Source organism: Myxocyprinus asiaticus, chromosome 17 (assembly GCF_019703515.2).
Source record: "Myxocyprinus asiaticus isolate MX2 ecotype Aquarium Trade chromosome 17, UBuf_Myxa_2, whole genome shotgun sequence".
NCBI lineage: Eukaryota > Metazoa > Chordata > Actinopteri > Cypriniformes > Catostomidae > Myxocyprinus > Myxocyprinus asiaticus.
Window position 1 is genome coordinate 538478 of NC_059360.1, and position 25706 is coordinate 564183.

The following is a 25706-nucleotide window of genomic DNA, read 5'->3' on the forward strand; positions in this document are numbered from 1 at the left end:
TATATTAGCCCTGTTCCAGCACTGGAGAGTCAAATATAATATACAGTCTCAAAGTTTGTAGTAAAACAATCATAACTGTGTAATTTTAATTATGCTACCTCATCTGTGATCATGATGCCTGTGAATCACGTTCAGTCTCGCTTCCCTATGGAGTCATACTCGCTCGCATCCCTATACAGTGTGTGCACGATCACGAGCAACAAGCTGCAGTTCACGTAAAGGCCACAGGTGTCATTAATAACATACCAGGCAGGATGCTCTCTACAGTGCTGGTGTAGAACCGTGTGAGGATGTGGTGGTTCATTCCAAACTTCCTCAGCCATCTCAGGAAGAAGAGGCGTGGTGAGCCTTCTTCACAACGGCCTCAGTGTGGACGGACCATGTGAGTTCCTCAGTGAGTGTTCCATTGATGGTGATGGGACTGTGTTCTCTGTCTTTTCTCCTGAGGTCCACCACAAGCTCCTTGGTCTTACTGATGTTGAGGGAGAGGTTGTACTCCTGACACCAGCCTGTCAGAGTGTGCATCTCCTCTCTGTATGTTTCATCTTTGTCAGTGATCAGACCTACCACCATCGTATCATCAGCAAACTTAATGATGGCATTGGAGCTATGTGTTGCCACACAGTCATGTGTGTACAGGGAATACAGGAGTGGGCTAAGAACACAGCCCTGCGGGGCTCCAGTGTTGAGGGTCAGTGATGAGGAGATGTTGCTGCCCATTCTAACCACCTGGCGTCTCCTTGACAGGAAGTCCAGGATCCAGCTGCACAGCGAGCTGTTTAAGCCCAGAGCCCGGAGTTTTACATCAAGCTTGGAGGGCACTATGGTGTTGAATGCTGAGCTGTAGTCTACAAACAGCATTCTCACATATGTGTTCCTTTTTTCCAGGTGGGAGTGAGCAGTGTGTAGTGTAAATGCAATGGTGTCATCAGTGGAGCGGTTGTTGCGGTAAGCAAAGAGCAGTGAGTCCAGTAAGGCAGGCAGAACAGAGCAGATGTAATCTTTGATTAGCCTCTCAAAGCATTTGCTGAAGATGGGGGTCAGAGCAACAGGATGCCAGTTATTTAAGCAAGTGATTTTGGATTGATTTGGTACAGGCACAATGGTGGACGTTTTAAAGCATGTGGGGACCACAGACAAGGAGAGGGAAAGGTTGAAAATGCCCATAAAAACACCAGCCAGTTGGTTCGCGCACACTGTGATGACGCGGCCCGGAATGCTGTCTGGACCCGCGGCTTTTACGGATATTCTCCCATCGGAAGGATCGGGTTACATCCGCTTCAGAGACGGAGAGTGAACTAAACTCTGTAGCTTCGGCCACGGGAGCTCTCTCCGCGAAGGCAATGTTGTTTCCCTCGAAATTAGCATAAAAAGTATTAAGCTTATCCGAGCACATTTCCCAACAAACACATCTAAGTTACCCCGTCTTCCAAATTACACCTCTTCAAAAGCCGCCACCCTCCCCATCTCCGTGCACCACTCCTGAAATGGGGGCGCACCAGCTGACCTCCAACCCCTCAAAATAATCTGCCTGGCGATCATCACACAGGTCAGAACCCATTTCTTTATGTGACTATTCCCCGCATCAATGACCGCCCCATCGCTCAAAACACAGAGTCTGGGGCAAAACGAAACCCGAGTACCCACCACATCACACACAAAACTCTGAACCTTCAACCAGAATTCCTGTATCTCAATACACCACCAAAAAACATGGGCCATGTCTCCATCCTCCAATTGGCACTATAGAAGTGGAACTATAGAGATCAAGACAGAATTCTTTAAAAGCATTATTAATATCAATGGCCGAGGTAAAAATTTCACCACCAGCAGGTTTCAATGAGGGAATGGCAGATAAAAACTCTCTCTGCGTTATATATCTAGCCAAAGGTTTTCCTGCTTTGTCCCCCGACTCAAAGTATGACTGCCTTGCCCTAAATAACCAAAACACCACCTTCCATGACAAAATAGTATTATATCTGTATTTCAATCGGGTCAATTCTCTGAGGCCATCAGACGACATTTGGCGCTTCAGCTCTGCCTCGGCACTTTAAATATTCCCTTCTAACTCCACGAGTTCTCGTGCTTTGTATTTTTTTATGAATGAGGCATACTGTATTATCCAACCCCTAAGAACCGCCTTAAGTGCCTCCCGAGCCACACCCACTCTCCATATAAACACTGATTTCAGCCTTTAACGTTTGTTTGAAATCAGGATTTTGCAAAAGGGATACATTAAAGTGGCAACTATATGATTTCTTTTTCTCCATATGTGGCAACTCCTCTAAACACACCAGGGCATGATCTGAGACTAAGATGTTTCCATATGAACAATCAACACCAGATGAAATGAGGGACTTAGATATAAAAAAAATCTGTTCTAGAATAAATCTTATGGACTGATGAAAAAAAATTATAGTTCCTCCCAGATGGGTTCAAAAGTCTCCAAATATCTGTAAGACCAAGATTTTTACACATACTGTGAATCGTCAATGTTGCTCTAGGGGATTTACACACTTTTGCTTCACTGTGATCAAGGACTGAGTCCATCAATAGATTAAAGTCTCCTCCCAATATTATATCATAAGGGGTGCCAGCGGCTTGCAACATCCCTTCAAGATCTATAAAAAAGCCCTGATCATCAGCGTTAGGTGCGTAAATATTAGCCAAAATCAGACTTTGCCCCTGAATTTCTGCTAAAACCATAATAACTCTTCCTAATTTATCTATAATCTGTTTGAGACATTTGAAATGTAGATGTTTACTTATCAGTGTAACGACTCCCCTGCTCTTATTGAGCCAGCACTAAAGAAAACATGTCCACCCCATATCTTCCCAAATTTTTCAGCTTCCTGTGGGGAAAGATGCATTTCTTGAAGAAACACTATATCATAACCTTCTTTTTATGGGGTGCCCCAACCCATTCACATTCAACATGGAGAGAGACAATCCACTCATATTAACATTTGAAATTTTGACATATTCAAAAATAAAATTATAAAGACCACATTCCAACATTAGTGCAACAATCAAACCCCGAACTTCCCCCCGAACCAAACAAACAGAAAAAAGAAAAATGTGCGCATTAACTCTGCGCGTGACAGCGCCAACCATTGTCCATCCATCTAAACTCAAACAGTCCATCTATGCCTACAACTTTGCAGTTGGATTGCTTGAGTCCGGTGCTTCTGTACAAATTTTGTGAGACACAATTACATAACAGAAAATAATCTATAAAACAAACTCCAGCCAATAGGCAGAATAAACACAAAGAATGTGTAGATTCATCCACTTAACTGTCTTGAAGGTGTGTTCCTCCACAAAACAAACTCCAGCCTCTAGCGGAACCAGCACACACATACACACACACACACAAACACACACACAAAAAGCCATTCAGTTTCCTCGGACAGTCAAACGAATGTTCAGTGAGCCAGCTGTTCATGAGTGCAGCAGATGACCTGATCCTTCCAGTGTCCTGCAATAAATACTCCACAAAACAAACTGCAGCCAATAGGAGGCATAAACATAAGGAACATGCAGATTCATCCACAAATGTCCCAAAGGAGTGTTACTACACAAAACAAACTCCAGCCGCTAGGCGGAACCAACACAAAAAGAAACAAAAAGGCTCCCAGCTTCTTCAGACAGTCGAGTGTATGCTCAGCGAGTCAAGCTCACTTGGGGGCAACATGAGAAACACCAAATGGTTTACTCACCCCATTGTCTCTATGAAAGACAGTGCCTGCTGTGGGCATGTAAACATTTTGTGGTCATCCTTAGTATCTATTCTCAGTTAGGCCAGAAACATCAGTGCAAAAGCGATCTTCTGTTGATGTAAGAGTTTCTTGCATTCCTTGAATCGATCACGTTTCTCTCTTGTCGAATTCGCAAAGTGTGGGAACAAGAAAATGTTGTGGTTCTTCCAAGAAAGACTTCCTTTACTCCTCACCTTGCGTAACACGTGATCTTTATCGGATGATCTCAGAAATTTGGCCAGAATTAATCGGCCAAATCTCCCTCAGCCGATCTACAAGCCAGAACTCTGTGAGCTCACTTGATTTCCAGCTTATGGCCTGGTATGCTGAGCAGACTCAGGAAGAGCTCGTCTAGCAATTTCAGTATATCTCTGCCTTCCTCATGCTCAGGAATTCCAACAATTCGGACATTGTTTCACTGATTACGATTCTCAAGGTCCTCCAACTTTTCCCAAACGTGTTCCAAATCTGCTTTGGATGCTAGCAGATTAGCAGCTAATTCCCTCTCCGATGGCTCCAGATAATCGATCTGTTTCTCGACGTCCCTAATTCTTGTAACTCAGTGAATTTCGTCTCCATCGCCGTAATCGATCAACGTATTACAGCAAAATCCTCCAACTCTGATACGACTTTCCTCAGCATCACAGCCATGCTCGACAGTTGACATTGAATTTCTCCTGCTGCACCATCCAAACCAAGTCCTTGGTCTGTGGCCCTGACAGGGGTATCAGCTTGAGCACATACAGGTGCATTTCAATAAATTAGAATGTCGTGGAAAAGTTCATTTATTTCAGTAATTCAACTCAAATTGTGAAACTCATGTATTAAATAAATTCAATGCACACAGACTGAAGTAGTTTAAGTCTTTGGTTCTTTTAATTGTGATGATTTTGGCTCACATTTAACAAAAACCCACCAATTCACTATCTCAAAAAATTAGAATATATCATAAGACCAATAAAAAAAACATTTTTAGTGAATTGTTGGCCTTCTGGAAAGTATGTTCATTTACTGTATATGTACTCAATACTTGGTAGGGGCTCCTTTTGCTTTAATTACTGCCTCAATTCGGCATGGCATGGAGGTGATCAGTTTGTGGCACTGCTGAGGTGGTATGGAAGCCCAGGTTTCTTTGACAGTGGCCTTCAGCTCATCTGCATTTTTTGGTCTCTTGTTTCTCATTTTCCTCTTGGTTCAAGTCTGGTGAGTTTGCTGGCCAGTCAAGCACACCAACACCATGGTCATTTAACCAACTTTTGGTGCTTTTGGCAGTGTGGGCAGGTGCCAAATCCTGCTGGAAAGTGAAATCAGCATCTTTAAAAAGCTGGTCAGCAGAAGGAAGCATGAAGTGCTCCAAAATTTCTTGGTAAATGGGTGCAGTGACTTTGGTTTTCAAAAAACACAATGGACCAACACCAGCAGATGACATTGCACCTCAAATCATCACAGACTGTGGAAACTTAACACTGGACTTCAAGCAACTTGGGCTATGAGCTTCTCCACCCTTCCTCCAGACTCTAGGACCTTGGTTTCCAAATGAAATACAAAACTTGCTCTCATCTGAAAAGAGGACTTTGGAACACTGGGCAACAGTCCAGTTCTTCTTCTCCTTAGCCCAGGTAAGACGCCTATGATGTTGTCTGTGGTTCAGGAGTGGCTTGACAAGAGGAATACGACAACTGTAGCCAAATTCCTTGACATGTCTGTGTGTGGTGGCTCTTGATGCCTTGACCCCAGCCTCAGTCCATTCCTTGTGAAGTTCACCCAAATTCTTGAATCGATTTTGCTTGACAATCATAAGGCTGCAGTTCTCTCGGTTGGTTGTGCATCTTTTTCTTCCACACTTTTTCCTTCCACTCAACTTTCTGTTAACATGCTTGGATACAGCACTCTGTGAACAGCCAGCTTCTTTGGCAATGAATGTTTGTGGCTTACCCTCCTTGTGAAGGGTGTCAATGATTGTCTTCTGGACAACTGTCAGATCAGCAGTCTTCCCCATGATTGTGTAGCCTAGTGAACCAAACTGAGAGACCATTTTGAAGGCTCATGAAATCTTTGCAGGTGTTTTGAGTTGATTAGCTGATTGGCATGTCACCATATTCTAATTTTTTGAGATAGTGAATTGGTGGGTTTTTGTTAAATGTGAGCCAAAATCATCACAATTAAAAGAACCAAAGACTTAAACTACTTCAGTCTGTGTGCATTGAATTTATTTAATACACGAGTTTCACAATTTGAGTTGAATTACTGAAATAAATGAACTTTTCCACGACATTCTAATTTATTGAGATGCACCTGTAAGTGTCTTTTAATGTCTCCAGAGCCCGATGATTTTGAATTCTTTGACATGTTGACTTCATAGAACAGTTATGTAGCAGGGTGTATCGAATCTCACCGGTTTATGACATAAAAAGAATTCAAAACTAGGAAAGTGTGCAGAGCTCGCCGTTCACACGTCCGAACATTGCATGGTGCCACGTGACTCCCTCTCAAAAATTTTATTTAACATCACTGAGTACTGTACATGACATGTCCAAAAACATGGTAATACCATGGTAATTGTATTTGCCAAATGGCTTATTAAGAAAAAACAATTAAAAAAAGTCCTGTTTGGCTGCATCAGACAGTTCCTTCAGACACGATATACACTGAATTAAATTTCTGTACGTTACCATTAAATAATCTGTCTACACTGGCAGTGAAAGATGTCTAATCATGTTTAAAATAAAAATTCTAATTAGAGTGTATTTTTAAAATACACTGTAAGTTGAAATAAAATGTTCATGAAATAAAATAAAATATGTTTTGACTATTTATTAAAAAAAACATTTGTAAACCATTAATTATAAAAAAATTTTTTTTACTGTAAATGGAAATGACATTGTTAAACCATTCATTAAAAAACAAAACAAAACATGTTTTTACTGTAATTAATGTTTCTGGCCAACAAATACAATTCAATTTTTAAGAGTTAAAGTAGGTTGACTCCACTGTACATTTTAAACTCATTTAGACTTATTATTTTAAGATCTAGACACTTTTAAGCTCAAGCTCGACTCTTCAGTACAGTACAAAACTCTTCTAAATCTCAACATAATAGAACATTAAATACTTACAAATCTCTTGCACAAAAACACATTAAATAGCTCTTAATTTTAACATTTACTCTCCCAATCGAGACTTATGCAAAGCATGCTGGGGAAACAAATCTATGGTAAAATACCGTAAATATTATTAAATGATATAAACTTAATAAACCAGCCTACTGGAAATAATAATAAAAAAGATATAAATAAATCTGGTTTTCACTGCTTTTTTAAATCTAAATTGTTAAATAACAACAGAAGGTCACATGATGAATTAAAGTTCATCAAGAGTGTAATAATTATGGCTGAACCCTAAATTATGTATTAATAAGTCCCCTTTCTGCTGATCAGGGTGAATTGTGAGGGGGGTTACTACACTCGGTGAAATATATGAGAGTGTTGAGAGTGGTGAGATCTTTTGAAAATTTGGTTCAATATTTTGGGATTCCCGGATCTCAGTTCTTTAGGTATTTACAGCTGTGCCACCTGCTCTGTACTATTTTTGGGTGTAGCATACAACCCCCTAAAGCGGCAGATACTCTGGGAGAGGTGATTACTGCTTTTGGAAAAGGTCATGAGGCATCAGTGTATTACTCCCTGCTAATTCAGAGTCTGGGGGATGGAAATTTAACTTCTATCAAGAGATTATGGGAGAAAGATTTAAACTTGGTATTGGAGGAGGGAGTGTGGGCTAGGATTCTAAAAAACGTCAAGTCTGCATCTAGAGATGCAAGGGTGCGTCTGATGCAATTAAAGATTTTGCATCGAATTCCCTTCTAGATTGTATAGGCTTGGTCTTAAAGACACACCCACCTGCTGGTGATGCCAATCAGAAAATGGGGACACAACCCATGTTTTTTGGTGGTGTGTTAAGATTCAAGAATTTTGGTTGAAGGTTCAGAGTTTTATGTGTGACATACTAGGCACTCAAATTTTACTTTGCCCCAGACTCTGTATTTTGGGTGATGGGGCAGTCATCAATATAGGGAATAAACATAAAAAAATTGGCAGACAAATTATTTTAAGGGGATGGAAGTCGGATGGAGTGCCCTCATTTCCGGAGTGGTGTAGATGGGGAGGGTGGCAGCTTTCAAGGAGGTGGCAAATAGAAGGCTGGGGTTGTGGGATTTGTTTGATAGGAAATGGGGCAATTATTTAGCGTTTTTGGGGGACTCTCTGGGAGGGGCAGTGGAGAGAGAAGTTTAGTTTTAATTATGCATGATTATTATATTTTCATTCCTATTTGTGACCACAGGGGTGTTCGTTGGGGGTCAGGGTAGGGTTGGCGATTGGGGAAGGGGAGGGGTAATAGTGGGGGTTAAATATAAAATGTTGATTCAGTGTATATATATATGTTGTGTTTTTCTTTGTTATATATCTATGAATCAATAAAATTGTTAATTGAGAAGAGTGTAATAATTAATAAACATGTAGAGACACAAAACACCATCAGGGTAACACATGTGACACTAAAATAAAGCAATAAACATTAACTAAACTACATCAAATATAACACAGAACACCCCAATGTATGTAACTGATATTAAAAATAAGAAGAAACATACCTATTCCCATAAAATATCATGAAATGTGATGGGTCATGCAGGGAATTCTGGGAATGCCCAATTACTGTTATTTATGGCATTTCTTTTTTAATATTTTACTGTAAAATACATGTATTGTCTTATTAGACATATTTTTACACTTAATTATATGGTAAAATCATACTTTTACATCTAAAAACTAATTATTTTTTTATAATATTTTAATTTAAAATGTTTTACTGTATATGTTGAGGTAATACCTTCTAACCAATTAATGTTTTTTTACTGTAGCATTTTTACATTCTTTTTCTGTTAAATTACAGAAATCTTTTACAGTTATAGAAATCCTCCACCCAGTTTCAGTATTGCAAAATTCAAAATAATATTTATGTTGTCCCAACACAAATGGATTAAGTAAATTTACATTTCTAAATTGCATTGCTTTTAATCAAGTAAACTGAACGAGCAGCAAAAAATGTATTTTACTTTGGAGTTTACTAAACTCCAGATACATTTTGACACTCAAAATATTGTGTTGAGTTTCGTCATATTATGAGTACAGCATAAACTCAGTATCTTGTACCATCAAAAAAAGTTCAAAACATAGCTTTATAAGTAAAATCAGTTTATTTCAGTGAGCAATATTTGCTATAAATTAGGTGTGAATAAATATATTTTAAGGGGAATTTAACACTTTTATTAAAAAATGTGAAATTAATGTAAAATTATACTGTATTTTTTACACTGGAAGAAATCTTTTTTTACAGACATCTCAGGTTAAAATGACATTTTCACATGTGAAAAACATGATGTTTACCTTTAATCAGTTAAGCACCAGGGAAAATTTACATTTGATGTAAATAAATATATATTATAATTTAACACTTTTCTTGAAAAATCTGGAATGAATGTTAAATTATACTGTATTTTCTATCAATGTCAAAATGTCACTCATAAAAGAACAAATATTGAGCCAAAAACATACAGTACAGTGATCTGAATTAATAGCATAAATTGGTCATTCAATTTGCAGCACAGTTTTCTGAAATGCTTAAACAACACACACACACAATGATGTCATGTCTTTATTGAACACAGTGTGTAAACATTCACAGTACACGATGAAAGAGCTTTGAAATGGACAGATGAAATCAATAGACAGAAGAGATTTTGTAAAGCAGCATTTCACTTATTCAAGGTATCGTTTGTATATTTCTGACTCTAGAACAGATTTTTTGACATTTGAATTGTTAATAGATTGATCATCGACTCTCTTCACATCCCAGTTTGTACATCTTCTGCCACAGTTATTATTTAAATGTTTTAGTTTTAGGTTAAAGACTCTGTGTTGTGTTGACCAATGAGATTTCTCTTGACATGGATGAATGACCAGAACTGTGGCCAATTACAGTTTAAATTCAAGTCAAGTTAAAATGTGTGTCAGTGTGATTTGATTGGCTTGTTAGTTCCGTAAAAAAATATTGTTTTTAAAAGGATGGCATGCAAAATATGTAATAAGTATTAAATGGATGAAAAAATGAAAGAAGTAAAAAGTATGTTTTTTCCCTTTTAAATGTAATTGAGAAATATAACAAGCATTCCGATTCCCTAATGTAATAATATCTAAGTATAGTGTTGAAGTACAGTTACTCCAGAACTTTACACTCCTGATTATTAATTGACAAATAATGCAAGAAGTCTTGAAAACTGAAACTCAGATAAACAGAATGAACAGCTGGTGTGCTTGTGTTCATTTTTTATTTCAGATGTTTAGTGTGGAAATTACTTGATTGTTAATAAATAATCTGCAATGAACTTGAACTTTGTCTCTCCAAACAGAGACACAAACAGTCAGCAGAAGAATCTCCATCGCCACTAAGTGTGTAAGTAAAGGCAAGTGTTACTTTTAGTGTATAGTTACAGTTATCAGATGTTTATTTGATGTGTTTGTGGTTTTTCCAGAATATTTTGTGGTTTTAGTATTTTGTTAATAGATTTTCTTTAGTAAAGAGAGTTTTAGACTCAGCTGATTCTGATGTTTTAAAATAAACCCATCAGTTATGTAGGGTTAACAGTAACACAATTTGTTCATTTATATTTTGTATTATTATTGAGCAATGTCCTGTGCCTTAAATGCCTATGTGAAGCAAAATTTAACTGAAATAATTTTTAGGCCGGGCATTAACAATTCATACTCAATATCAGCAGTTACGTTAGTTTAGCTTTGTTTTGTTTTCCAGGTGAAACACATTTCATTTCTAAAATGGAGTTACGAGCACTTTTCATCATCATTTATTCATCGGGTTTTCTGAGCACCTTCAAAACTCAAGAAGTCAAAACTCCTGACGTCACTGATCTGGCCTTCAAAAATATCGACTTTGCCATGAATCTCTATCGCAAGATATCCAGTTATAATGACAGGAACGTGTTCTTGTCGCCGCTCAGCGTCTCCACGTCTTTCGCCACACTCTTATTGGCTGCTCAGGGCTCGACACGCGCTCAGATCGTGAAGGGACTGAATCTTGAATCTCTGGATGATTCTCGAGATGTTGAAGTGATTCCGCGACTCTTTGAGCAGCTGCAGAAGAATCTGTCTCTTGACAGGATGCTGCAGATGGAGCAGAGCACGGCGCTCTTTATAGATGAGCAGTTTCAGGTCGAGACACTTTTCAGTGATCAGATCAAGAATTTCTTTGGCGCTGAGGTCAATAATGTGGATTTTGGAAAGACTGAGACCAGCCGGCAGTTCATCAATGAATATGTGAGCAGAAAAACGGGTCATAAAGTGAATGAAATGGTGAAGAGCATCAAGCCGCTGACACAGATGATGCTGATCAACACCATCTTCTATCAGGGTGAGTCGAACAGCGTCAGAAAAAAAAAGATCTTTTCCAGACAACAACAGTTCATAGTAGGGCTGTCAACAGGGCTGAGAAAGTAAATTACAGTTTCAGTTGAGGGGGGAAAAAAGCTTCGAGACATCAGTGATCACCAGTTCCCTTTCAAGTTGGTCACTTTGACGCTGTGGGAGCTCCTCCTAGGGGCCGTGACCTTGAAACCCTATACCATCATGCCAGTTAGACTGACTGGTGGCGCTTGGCGCTCTGCCCTATGCTTGCATCATCGCAGGCAAATAAACCAGTTCCCAGCACCACACCATCAAACTTTTCCACTTTTATGAGGAAATGTGCCCAAGGTGCTGGCAAAAACCTTGATGCCCTATTCACACCGCCAGCGGCATTGCCGCTTGGTGTCGCTTGACCCTGCGATCTGTGTCGCTAGTGGGCATTCCTACTTCTGCCACTCTAACATTATTGGTGCATTGCACAACTGGCCATAGTAGCTTTTGAAATGCTGATTACAGATGATACTGCTGATAAAACTAAGATATCATTCTAATTTCACAAGGATTCAGTTCTTTTGCCTCTAAAAATGAACATTCTCCAGGGAGAGCGTATTATAATCTGCACCAGTGCTCAATGAACCATATCATTAAACAAGACTAATGTTTTATCAATATACGAATCAAACTAACACGGTTTTCCACACATCATTTTATTAGCCCATTTCCATGTATGTGGTTAGAGACAATTGCTATAGGACAGTGAAATCTCTCACAGAAAATGTTAACTTCTCCTCTGTCTTGCCTGCATCTGTCTCCAGTATATCTTCACTCACAGCAATTGGGTAACGTGAGCTCCACTGTCTTCACTCTTACTGGTAGTCGCATGCAAAATTTTCTCAACTTGTCTTGTCACTTGCCACAGTGCCAATGGCCGTGGCAGCTCGTGTCGCTGGAAGTCACTGTGCTCTCATTGAAAATAAATGGGATTGTGTCACTTTGTTGCGCGACGTCACCAGCGGTGTGAACAGGGCTTTAGGGCTTAAGTTGTTACCCATAAAGCGTTCTCTCTTCCTCCCATTGAGTCTGACGAGGCTTAGAGGCTGCACATGCACTGCCCTGTGAGGGCATTACACCTTGTACATTGACCGAACAAGTCAATTCAGGGTGTCCAAACAACTGTTTGTCTGCTTTGGAGGCTGTTCACAGGGTTTGGCTGTCTCCAATCAAAGAATTTCTCACTGGTTCGTTGATGCCTTTGCACTCGCTTGATAATTTTCAAGGCATACAGTGTCCCGTGGCTGTTAAGACTCATTCCACCAGTACTATGGCCTCCACATGGGCATGGGCAAAGGACGTGTCTCTAGAAGACATATGTCTGGCCGCAGGTTGGGCTTCCACTAACACCTTCGCCAGGTTTAATAACCTGCAATTATCTTCACAGTGGAACAGGGTTGATCACTAAGCCAATGGACTCTATGCACAGAACGTAGCCTACGTATTTCCGGTCAAATCTCAGGGGGTGACAATCTTCCGATATCGTATCCAGCTAACACGAAAGTGTCAAGAGATGTAGCAAACTACTATTCTTTCTAAAATAAAGCGATTTATCACAACAAATGTGATTTTATTTAGTAAAAGTATAAAAATGATCTCAGTAACGAGCTCCAGAAGTGTAAATACAGACGATCTGAAGCTTGCAGAATGGCCGAGCACTGCTATACTGTTATGTAAGGCTTCCTCTGTGTGAAATGTATTTACATCCAGTGATTGTACAGTGATTTACAAGTGAGAAATACAACAACACAAGAGCACAAACTATCATCTGAAGTCGACGATGTGGGACAGTTGCTCCGTTACTCAGCTGAGGTTTTAGTGCCATCTGCAGGGCGACGAAACATCACTGAGAACACTACACACAGTACTGATTTTTTTGTAAATTAATATATTTTCCCCCTAGTCAAAGCATGAGATTACACATGAGTAAAGCATTACTGTGGGAAAAAAAAGAAATAAATACAGTTGAGGATTAATTCATTTTTATTCATATAATCTGTAATATAACACCACAATATTCATAAATAAAAGTAATGATACAATAACACAATTGATAACACTTTACAATAAGGTTATTTGTTAACATTAGTGAACAACATTAGTTAACATGAATTAATAATGAACAATAAGTTTACAGCATTTATTAATCTTAGTTCATGTTAATTTCATCATATAGATTTAAAAAATCAAAAGTTATATATGTTAACATTAGTTAATGCACTACGAACTAACAATGAACAATTTATATTTTTATTAACTTATAGTGACAAAGATTAATAAATACTGTAAAAAAATAAATATATCGTTAATTGTTTGATCATGATTCCTAATAATACATTAATGCATATTAACGAATGGAACCTTATTGTAAAGTTTAACACAATTTAATCTATATTTATTGTGTCAAATTACTGTGTCATTGTTAACTGTCCTTTTTTGCTAAACTTACCTGTATGCTTGAAAAGGGCCATTTGCCCTTCTGGCAACTGCCAATCATTAACGTCCAAACAGTGGCAGCAGCCAATTGCTAAACTTCCAGAGTAACGAATGGCAACTGCAAACAGATGATTTTTCAGTGTTAGCGGTTGAGTTAGCTTTATAAAAATAAAAAAACATATTTTTTTAATTGTACGTATAAAGATTCAACTAAACATTGTTAGCAATGTCGTTTTTATTACAAGTCTTGTATTCTGAATAAGATAATTTGAAATTGCAGTGCAGAATGCACTACACAATGTCAAGTCCTTTAGGAGACTTTTGTCCAGGACAAGGGTCTCCAGTGTATGAAAGGCACAGGACTCTTTTTCAAGCCATCTCTTTCGTCTCTGCTGGTCAGTACTGAGGTCATTGTGGAGACAGCGGTATTCTCTTCCATCTTCAGTCCATGTATGTACACTACAAATGTGATAAAGGGACTTCCACTTCTCTGTCAAGTCCTAATAATAAGCAAGGGATTTTTAAGATAATTTCAATTTAAAATGGTCAGAAACTTCATAATCAGAAACCCTAAACTTCCATCAGGGTCACCTCCACAGGTTGCACACGAATACCACAAATGGTTGCATATAGACTTGATCCAAGACTGGAGTTCTTGGTTATCCCCATATTTTGACATGGATAACAAATTCTTGAGCAACCCTGCCAAAACAGGAGAACTTTAATTTTCTTTATCAAAGCTTGATCAAGGATAGTCAACGTAGTTGAAGTAGTATATTGTGTCAGGACAAGCAACAATTGTCAATTCCAACTGAAAGTATGCTTTACTGTATATATTGAAAGCAGACAATAAATGTGCAGGCTCAGACACGTCACAAATAGAGATGTAACGATGTCACGGTTTCAAGGTATACTGTGCTTTTAAAAAGAGATGGTTATCAAACCGTTGACATTTATAATTCACAGTATTGCATTCACTGTAATGATATGCAGACTCAGAAGCTTGAGATGAACCCAGTTGCAGGAGATTATTGGACAGGACACTGAAAAGCAGGCAAGCAGGCAAGGTGAGTGTTCAGGTATGTACACAGTCTTGGGAGACAGTCTAGTATCAGACAGGGAATCAAGGTAGAAGGTACAGATCCACTAGAGTAGATTACTAAAACAACAGGTGCCCAAACAGATAGCTTCAACATCAAACAGGATCACAGGTGAGTCACGTGCGTAGATAGTGGAGCAGGTAAGTGTATCCAAACATAAAAGTATTCTCAGCATTCTCAAAATCACGCTTCCTGAGCATTCAGAGAAGCTCGTAGTTGAACAGGTAAGTTTCAAACAGGTCAATAGATATGCGGTAAACTTGAATATCACAAAGTCACTTATCTTGTGGGTCTGGAGAGGATCGCAGACAAACAGGCAGGATAGGCACTGGAGAGTAGAAAGCCGTATTCTCAGGGTCATATTTTGGTTATTTCCAGAACAGATCGTAGATAAACAGGTGAGGATAATCCGGGTAAGTAGATAAAGCGTTATCGTCAAATTAGCAGAATAAGTCCTCTAGTAATTTCCAGAACTGATCGTAGACAAGTCATTTACACAGAGAAGCATTATTTACTGTGGCTGAGTGAGAGGGAAGTCCGAGGTACCTCACAACAAGGCTAGATGCTGACAGAGTGTGAGAGTGAGATTTAAGTGCAAGTCTTAATGTGGTGAGTGAGAGCGGGTGACTGACTGTGAGGAAGAGCCCGGTGCGCTCGTAACAGTACCCCCTCCTTCACGGACCGTTCTTGCGGGCCGACGATACTGGTGTCTGGGTCTACCTCTACCCCAGGGCGCTGGGCGGTTGGGATGTGAAGCGTGGAAATTGGTGAGCAGTGTGGGGTCATGGATGTCTTCCCTAGCGACCCACAACCTTTCCTCGAGGCCATAACCCTCCCAATCCACCAGGTATTCGAGGCGTCTACCATGACGTCGGGAGTCAAGGATGTCATTGTCAATATAGGCCGGCCCATCATCTAGGAGAAGCAGCAGTGGAGGGCCATCAGCAGCACTGGACTCTGTGGAGGAATCAGACAAAGAGGGTGAGTGAGGTTTTAAAAGAGAGACATGAAAACTGGGGTGGATACGGTAAGTGTTAGGGAGTTTGAGAAGGTAGGTTATGGGGTTGATTTGTTTAACTATGGGAAATGGGCCAATAAACTGGGGACTTAACTTCTTGCAGGGTAGACGTAGCCGGATGTCCCTGGTCGAGAGCCAGACCTTCTGTCCAGGTTGGTAAGGTGGGGGTGTTGACCTTCTGACGTCGGCCTGGCTCTTCTGGTCCCATACTGCCCTGCTCAGGTGGACGTGGGCCGCATCCCATACTCTTTTGCTCTCCTTGAACCAATGGTCTACAGCTGGAAACTCTGATGGTTCCCCTGCCCAGGGAAACGGGTGGTTGGAAGCCGAGTACGCACTAGAAGGGGGTAAGGCCAGTTGCCGCCTGCCGGAGGGAGTTCTGTGCGTACTCGGCCCAGGGCAAAAACCGGCTCCAGCTGTGTTGGTTGGTGTGGCAGCAAGTCCTCAGGAAGCGGGCAATTTCCTGGATCTTCCTCTCCACCTGCCCATTCTTCTGTGTATGGTAACCTGAAGACAGACTCACAGTCACACTTAGGAGGGAGAAGAAGTTGTGCCATACCTGTAAGATGAATTGATATCCTCGGGTAGTCCAAAGTTTCTGAGTACATGATGAAATAGTAGTTCAGCGGTCTCCATGGCGGTAGGTAGTTGTTTCAGTGGGATTAGCCAGCAAGCCTTGGAGAATCTATCCACAGCAACTAAGACACAGGTATTACCTTCTGATTCGGGCAGGTCGGTGATGAAGTCAACTCCCAAGTGTGACCATGGACGTTGGGGCACGGGCAGCGGGAGGAGTTTGCCGGCTGGTAAGTGGCGAGGAGATTTAGCGATGGCACATTCAGGACACCCTAGGACGAAGTGGCATATGTCTTGGGACATACGAGGCCACCAGTATCTGGACCGGAGGAGTGAAAGGGTCTGATGAATACCAGGGAGGAGTGAACAGATTCGAGGAGGGAGGCCCAAAGTGTGGCAGGAATATAGCGTCTGCCCTCAGGACATTCAGGCGGAGCAGGATCCAAGACAGTGGCTTGAGCGATCTGGTCTTCTAAAGCCCATTGTATGGGGCACATGAAAATTTTCGAGGGTAGAATGGTTTCTGTCTCCGCTGGGTTGTTGTTAGGAGAGTGTCTGCAAGACAGGGCATTGGCTTTAGAGTTTTTGGACCCAGGGCAGTAGGAAATCATGAATTGGAAACGGGTGAAGAACAGGGCCCACCGAGCTTGGCATGGGTTTTGCCTGCATGCCTTCTGGAGATACTTTAGATTCCGGTGATCAGTGATGACCAAGAAGGGGTGACGGAAACCCTCGAGCCAATGACACCATTCTTCCAGTGCCAGCTTTATGTCAAGCAGTTCTCTATTCCCTATGTCATAGTTCTGCTCCACCTGAGATAGCTTCCGGGAGTAGAAGGCGCAAGGATGTAGCTTATATGGGTTCCCCTGCCGCTGAGAAAGCACAGCTCCTACGCCTGTGGAGGAAGAGTCGACCTCAACTACGAAGGGTAGCATAGGATCTGGGTGGGTAAGTACTGGAGCAGTGGTGAAGGTATTATTCAACTTGGCAAAGGCGAGGGAGGCTTCTGGGGTCCAAGACAGGTTCTTGGGTCCTTTATTGAGCAGGGAGGTCAGAGGAGCAGCTATGGAACTAAAATCCCGGATGAACCGTCTGTAAAAATTGGAAAACCCCAGGAAACGTTGAAGGTCCTTGATGGTTTTCGGAATCGGCCATGTCTTGACTGCTTCCACCTTCCCCTCGTCCACCTGAATCCCTAGTGGGCTGATGTTATAGTCTAGGAACTGGATGTGACTGATGGAATGAGCACAATGAGTTCCGCTTTGAGGAACAACTGGAATTCCTGCAGACGCTCCAATACCAGGGCCACGTGCTGACGATGGTCGGTCTGGTTCCGGGAGTATATCAGGATATCATCTATGCACACTAGGACGAAGTGGTGGAGGTACTCCTGGAACACCTCGTTCATGAAGCCCTGGAATACGGAGGGGGCGTTGACCAGGCCGTACGACATGACCCGGTAATCATAGTGCCCTGTAGGTGTTACGAAGGCCGTCTTTCACTCATCCCCCTTCCATATGCGAACAAGGTTATAAGCGCTGCGGAGGTCGAGCTTAGTGAAGACCGTTGCTCCTCTTAGCAACTCCAAAACAGCGGGGACAAGGGGAAGGGGATAACAATACTTGACCGTGGCGTTGTTCAGACCCCGATAATCAATACAGGGTCTCAAACCTTCATCCTAATTTTGCACGAAGAAGAAGCTAGAAGCGGCAGGGGCAGATATAGCCTTGAGCTAGAGCTTCCTTGATGTATCCCTCCATGGCCCTTTGTTCCGGGAGCGACAAAGGGTAGATCCTTCCTCTGGGCAGTGGTGCACCCGGTAGAAGCTCGATGGCACAATCCCATGGGCAGTGCGGAGGAAGTTGGGAAGCTTTCTTGGGGCAGAAGACGTCAAGATACTGCTGGTAGCAGGTTGGTACATTCAGGGGACCGTCACTGGCTGGGCTTTCGATGGTGGTGGTGAAGACATTTACGGGCTTGGAGGTAGACAGAGCCTCTCCTCTTCTGTCTTTACGATGGAGTACTGGGTGAAGACAGGTCTTGAAGCAGTTCTGCCCCCATCGCAGGATTTCACCGGTTTTCCAAGAAAGGACGGGGGAGTGATCGCATAGCCAAGGATGGCCCAGAATGATGTCCGCAGTCGAGCCCTCCAGAACCATAAACTTGATCTCCTCAAGATGCATGAAGCCCACCTGTAGGGTTACTGGAGTGGTATGGTGATGGATGTATCCTTCACCCAGTGGGTCTACAGTCATGGAGTGAATGGGGAGGTTGGTGTTGTAGAGGACCTTTGTGAGCCGGAGCTTGCGACAGAGGTTGTCTGTGATGAAGTTCCCCGTGGCCCCGGAGTCAATGAGCACGGTGACTGTAAAAGACATATAAGCAGAGGACACATTTACTCTTGTGCACAAAGGAACATTGCTTGCAAAGACTGCTGTGATGGAACTCACCACGGAACATGTAGGCTTCAAGGGGCAGGTGGCTATGAAGTGTCCATTATTGCCACAGTACAGACATAACCTATTGTTGAATCTCTGGTTTCTTTCCACAGGAGTGAGATGAGAGTGATTGAGTTGCATGGGCTCTGGGCTGGGTTCTGGAGGGCAATTGCTGGGCAGGTAGTGAGCTGAGGGGAATTGTAGGGAGGGGCGTTCAGTCAAACAAGTCTGTATGCGATGAGCCGCTCGAATGGATAGCTGGATGAATCATTCTAATCCCATGGTGTCATCATACGTGGTAAGTTGCAGTCTCAGCCGAGGATCTAAGCCCTGGCGGTATGTGGTCATCAAGGCAGGTTCGTTCCATTCTCTAGCCACCACCAATGTGCAGAACTGAAGATCATAATTGGTGACTGTCCGCCTTCCCTGGCGGATGCCATGAAGCTGTTCAGCCACTGAAGATTCACCTGAGAGGGGACAAAACACTTCCTTGAAATGACTTAGAAAGTTATCGAGTGTTTCCATTACCGGGCCTCCTTGATCCCAGATGGTCCAAGCCCATTGGAGAGCTCTCCTGGTCAGGAGGGAAATCACGTAGGTGATCCTCAAGCGTTCAGTGGGGAAGCGCTGAGACTGCATTTCCAGAACAAGTTGGCACTGTAGGATGAAGCCGCCACAATCCCCCATAGATCCGGAATAAGGAGCTGGATTAACCATGGGGCTAACATGAGATGGGAACGGAGCGGGGTCAGGAGCAGCTGGTGCTGAAGTTGTGGCTTGAAAAACTCACGTGAAATGTGGTAACCGGTTCCCGCCTCCTCCTTTATCTGCCCAACCTGAACCTGTGTTACACTGGTGCCAAAATCCAGGATAAGGAGGAAGGAATGCTGCTATGGAGTCGTCTTCGCCACCGGAGGAAGTGTTTGGATCCCTCGCCAGCATCCACCAGGCGCAACACCAGGCCCTCATGGATCTGCAGGTGGAGCAGCAACAGCGCTTTGAGGCGCTCCTTCGAGACCAAGAGGAGGACCGACGGGTGTTGCAGAGCTTGGTACCCCGGGGAAGGGGTGCATGCCGCGACCCCAGCAGCAGCGAATCCCCATGTGATGCTGGCGAAGTTAGGGGCACAAGATGAGCTGGAGGCCTTTCTGGAGCTCTTTGAGCGCATGGCCTAAGCTCTGGAATGGCCGCGGGCACAATGGGCAGTCCACCTCCTACTGCTGCTGACCGGGGAGGCCCAACTCGTGGCCCAACAACTCCCGGTCAACAACCTCCTGAGGTACCCTGAGCTGAAAAAAGCCATCCTGCAGCGGGTTGGCCCCAGTCCCGAAGAGCATCGCCGGCAGTTTCGAATCCTGATGCTGAGCAAAGTCGGCCGCCTGTTTGCCTTTGTTCAACAGCTCCGCGATGCCTGCCAGCAGTGGGTGCTGGCCGAAGAGCCAGTGACGTCGGGGGCCTCATCGATCTTGTGGTACTGGAACAATTCGTCGCCAAACTACCGAAAGGAACTGCGGAGTGGGTCCAGTGCCACCGACCGGCATCGCTAGATGAAGCAGTGCAGTTGGCGGAGAACCATTTAGCAGCGTACCCGGGGGCCAGCAAGCCCCTCTCTCTCTCCCTGTCATCCCTCCCCTCCTTCTTTCCGACCTATCCCATTCCCCTGGAAATGGTGGAACATACCAAGCCTTGGTGGATTCAGGTTGTAACCAAACATCTATTCTTCAATGCTTGGTTCAAAATGGGGCATTGGATTCAAATAATCTGGTGAAGGTGAGGTGTGTGTATGGGAATATTTACGATTATCCTGCAGTGACCGTCACTATTCTATTTCGGTGTCAAAAGCATAACATTGAGGCTGTGGTTAATTCCTGCCTCACCCATCCACTAATTTTGGGTACCGATTGGCCGGCTTTTCCCAAATTGTTAAAGGGGTTGTACGTGGATGGGTCCTGTAATACAGTGGGATGGTGTGGGGTGTGCAATGCGCAGCCAGGGCTGTCTATGTCAGCTCCACGTCAGGATGACGTAAGGGAGGGGGAAGCCTTGGCTTGGTGATTTCCCTCTGGAGCAGATACGAGACAAGACTCTTAAGCACGCGTTTGACCAAGTGAAAGTAATTGATGGTCAGCACCTTCAGCCACGCATTGCACTCACATATCCGTATTTCTCAATTATAAACAATCGGTTGTATCGAGTGACGCAGGATGCTCAGACAAAAGAAGATACAACCCAGTTGTTAGTACCAAGGAGCCATCTGGAAATGTTGTTCCAGGCGGCTCCTCATAGTCCGATGGCAGGTCACTTGGGACAGGGGAAAACACTAAGCCGTCTCTTGGCCCATTTGTATTGGCCGGGCATTCGCAGGGATGTTAGCTGGTGGTGTGCGACATGCCGCGAATGTCAGCTGGTGAATCTGCCAGCCACTCCAAAAGCACCATTTCGCCCTCTTCTGTTGATCAAGGTTCCCTTTGACAGAGTTGGCATGGATTTTGTTGGGCCATTAGAATGGTCAGCACACGGGCATCGCTTTGTGTTGGTTCTGGTGGAATACGCAACATGATACCCAGAAGCAGTGCCTCTTCGCAACATCTCAGCACGTAGTGTTGTGGAGGCACTTTTCAGAATAATCTCCCGAGTGATAAATTGATAAAACCGCAATGATCGCAACCTGCCCGAGACCCAAGACCAAAAAGGAGGTGAGACAGTTTCTGGGGCTGGCCGGCTACTATCGAAGGTTTGTGCCTAATTTTTCCAACTTCACCAGCCCGCTGACTGATCTCACTAAAAAGGGAGCCCCAGACCCGGTCCAATGGACGTGGAGTCGTGCCAACAAGCTTTGATGCAGGTAAAAGCCGCACTTTGTGGAGGGCCGCTTCTGCATTCCCCTGATTTCTCTCTCCCATTTGTTTTACAGTCGGACGCATCGGACAGGGTGCTGGGTGCTGTTCTGTCCCAAGAGGTGGAGGGGGAGGAGCGCCTGGTGCTGTACATTAGTCGAAAGCTCTCTATGAGAGAGATGAAGTACAGCACCATAGAGAATGAGTGTTTGACTATCAAGTGGGCTATCACTCTGTTACTATTTGTTGGGACGAGGATTCACCCTCTGTTCAGACCACGCCCTGCTCCAATGGCTCCGCCGTATGAAGGATGCTAATGCCCGGATCAGCTGTTGGTATCTGGCACTCCAGCCATTTAAGTTCGAGGTGGTCCACAGACCAGGGGCACAGATGGCTGTCATGGACTTCCTCTCCAGAAAGGGGGGGGGATGTGTTGGTGAGGGCATGGTTTGAGCGCCCATCTGGGGAGAGAGAAAGCGGTAAGGACATCCACCTGAGATGAATTGTGACTAATTACCATCTCTATGTTTACAGCGAGAGACGGGGGAGATAAAAAGACGGCCAGTTCACAGAGAGAGGAGAGAGACAGACAGACCAGAGTCTTGGTGTCTGACCCCTGAGAGAGAGTCTTGTGTTGTGTGAAGCTGAAAAGCGGACTGTTTATTTGAGTGATGCTGAAAAGCCATCTTATGTTTTGAGTGAAGATGTACAGCGATTGCTGGTTATTTGTGAATAAAATGGACTCACGTGAACTGCGGAAACCGGTTCCTGCTTCCTCCTTTATCTGCCCAACCTGAACCTTTGTTACAAAGGCATTTAGACCTTCTTCTAAATATGGCTTAATAAGAGACTTCCTATTAATGCATTCAACCTTGTTTTTCCAAATTAATTTAAAGAGAAGCGAATCAATAGCTTTACAATTAATAGGGTCGACATAAAGAGATATAGCAGGATAAAGAAAATGGGAAATTCCTTAGAGAGCAGAACTGTCCCGTAAACTGTAAGATCTCTCTGTAGCCACATATTAAATGTATCTTTTTGGCAACCTCTAGTTTATGATGAAAATTCAGTAATTTTTATGTAAGTAATTCTTTCATGAACTGATTTACTAATACAGATACTAAGATATTTATTCCATTGTTCCCCTAGAAATATGCAAGAATGAACCTGCCGTCCTCCATGTTTCCTTTTATTTCCAACAACAAAGCACTTGAATGTGACATACTCGTTATTACCACTTCAGAAGTAGAATAATTGGATAGCACATTATCCAGGCTTATTATAGTTTTGGATTTTTGCTTTAGTTTTTATTTCTATTTTACATTCAATTTGTCATTTCAGTTTTGTTTAGTTTTCACAAGTGGTCACACTTTGTCTGTTTTAGTTTAGTTTTAATTTTCTCAGTGTTTTCTAGTTTCAGTTTATTTAGTTTTTATTTTAGTTTAGTTTTTATTTTTATATTTCAGCCATCGAAAACATTTTAGTTTTTATTAAAGGTGCTGTAAGTGATTTTTTTCATGGAAAGTTATGCAAAAAAATGTCCTACTCCCTGAAAGATATTAATGAAATAAGTGTCTCTGTGACAGCTCTAGACTCTGTAAACAGCAAACAAAAATGTGTCCGTGGTCTCTGACGCTTTCGACCTGTCAATCATTTTACACATTCTCATAGTATTGTAGTTGCAGTGAATTATTGAGGCTTAATGCCATTTTTATGGCATGTTGTTCATAACAGTTGTCAGTTGAGGGCGCTATTTCTCTGCTGTTGCTTTTATCAACCGATTCTGCACCATATTGGTCTCAATAAAGCTCATTTGTTATCTTTGGAGTGCAGGATTTTGGAAAGAGGGGGCATGGCTAATCCAACGGCTCAGTCTTGTGAAAGTAGAACATCTAAAATCGCTTACAGCACCTTTAACAATAATAACTCTGATTAAAGTAAATATTCAATAACAGTCTTTCCCTGCCTGTCCTGTTGGTGTCATTGACAGCAAACCACTGTAACCCAACCAAACCCAACCGAAACGCATTTCAAAAGACTTGGATAATAGCGCGAGAGTTGTATGGAGTACTAACTGTATGGTACTTATATGGTGCTTTAATGATGCTTGTTGTCCTTTTTGGAGCTTGACAGCTGTGAACTCAATATGAACTGTTGTTGAATAGAAAAGAGCTACAAGACGATTCTTCAATATTTCTATTCTTTTGTTTCATGGAAGAAATAACTTCACATGGGTTTGGAAAGACATGTGGGTAAATAAATGAGGATTTAATGAATTAAAAATAAGCACAACTGACATTAATTGAGAAAATGTATAAAAATCTGAAAGCTAATTCTGACCTTACACTGACACGTACAAAATGCTTATTTAAAAATGCTGTAAATCAGAGCAAATAGTATTTGTTATGTTTTTAGGTGGCTGGGAACGTCCCTTTGACCCAAACAACACAAAAACAAGTCGCTTTTTTATAGACAAGTACAACATTGTTCAGGTTGCGAAGATGTTGAAGGAGGATCAATTCTACACGACTGAAGACAGCGAGATCAGAGCGCGAGTGCTGCGGCTGTCGTATCGTGATGGAGTTGCCATGTTGATACTGCTGCCTGATGAAAATGTAGATTATACCATCATAGATGATGAAATCAACGCACAACGATTCTTCAAATGGATTAAAAACATGAGACAAATGTGAGTCAGATCAGATCAGAATGTCTAAGTTCACACACACACACACACACTTTCCAAGCAAAATATTTGACAAAAAGAAGTTTGATAGGTGTGTGAATTTCATGCATATACTAAAAATCACCACAACACAGTACCGTTCATTCAAAGTCATCGAGCAGAAATTACTCAGAAAAGACATGTTATTTCTGAGAAAAGATCCAGCAGGATTTGAGACCCACAGATCACACTTGATCTAATGCAATTGCATTCAACGACATTTATAAGTGTGAATTATGTGTATAAGTATCTCAAATGTTACTGATTCACATGATCTCTCTTTCTAACACAAACAGCAAACTGGAGGTTCATCTGCCCAAGTTCAAGATGGAGCAGTCTTATGTTTTGCATGAAATTTTGCCTCATTTGGGCATCAAGAGTGTTTTTGAAGATTCAGCAGATCTCACAGGTTTGAGTAAAGACGCGGGGCTGAAGGTCTCACAGGTGAGTACGCACTCATGCTCTTGTACTATATGGATATAATCAACACAGCTGATGTGTTTGTTGTTGTGCAGGTGCTGCATAAAGCCGTTATTGAGGTGGATGAGAAAGGCACGACTGCAGCTGCGGCGACATCGATGGGAATTACAGCTTATTCTCTTCCAGCAACATTCATCGTGGACCGACCATTTTTCTTCTTCCTGTATCATGAAGCCACTCACAGTCTGATGTTTATGGGCAGAGTGATCGACCCCACACAGAACTGACACAAACTACACTGATTGGAGGATCTTTTCAAATGAACCTCATTAAAAAATACTTTAAGCAAGTACGCAGATGTAGATGTGACTTTTTGTCTAACACACTTCAAGCACACGGGCCTATTCCCCAGAGTTACATGTGCTTTTGCGTTACTGTGTTAATAATAAACCTCAGTACTAGTTTGACAATAGAGATTCCTTCACATGTCTGTGCCATTAAACCAGATGTGTTATTAGTCAGATTGCTGCTATAAACATGTCGACAGTTTAACTAACTTTAAATTTCTTAGCAAGATTCTCTTCAAACTGTTGCTCCACCTTGAAAGTTTGTGATCCGAAACAGAAAGCTGACCGTAGAAGAAGATAGTTTACGCTAATGTCTGCTGTGGTGCCCCCTTTGGCAAATCGACCAATTGGTGTGCGAGAAGGCGGGACTTACAAAGAGGGGTTAAAGCAATGCAAATATGCGCACACATACAATGAAGTATTAGACCAGATGCATATCATAATGCAACTAAAGCCGAATCCCGGACATTTTTGCAAATTTTGAAATCCCGGCCGGATGCTTTTTTAAGGTCCGAAAAAGAG

General features: G+C 42.4%; 1 protein-coding gene across 2 annotated transcripts; it reads left to right on the forward strand.

The window, feature by feature from the left end:
* Positions 1 to 9494: 9494 nt before the first annotated feature.
* Positions 9495 to 25187, forward strand: serpina10b (serpin peptidase inhibitor, clade A (alpha-1 antiproteinase, antitrypsin), member 10b). 2 transcript variants are annotated; one of them, XM_051723243.1, is made up of 6 exons: positions 9495 to 9586; positions 10228 to 10271; positions 10629 to 11243; positions 24108 to 24381; positions 24714 to 24861; positions 24933 to 25187. In XM_051723243.1, the coding sequence occupies exons 3-6, from the start codon at positions 10652 to 10654 to the stop codon at positions 25122 to 25124; spliced, it is 1206 nt and encodes a 401-aa protein (XP_051579203.1). In that variant the 5' UTR covers positions 9495 to 9586; positions 10228 to 10271; positions 10629 to 10651; the 3' UTR covers positions 25125 to 25187. The 2 variants fall into 2 exon arrangements, with proteins under 2 accessions (XP_051579203.1, XP_051579201.1); XM_051723241.1 differs by having other exon boundaries at positions 9505 to 9586; positions 10228 to 10281.
* The last annotated feature ends 519 nt before the right edge of the window (positions 25188 to 25706 follow it).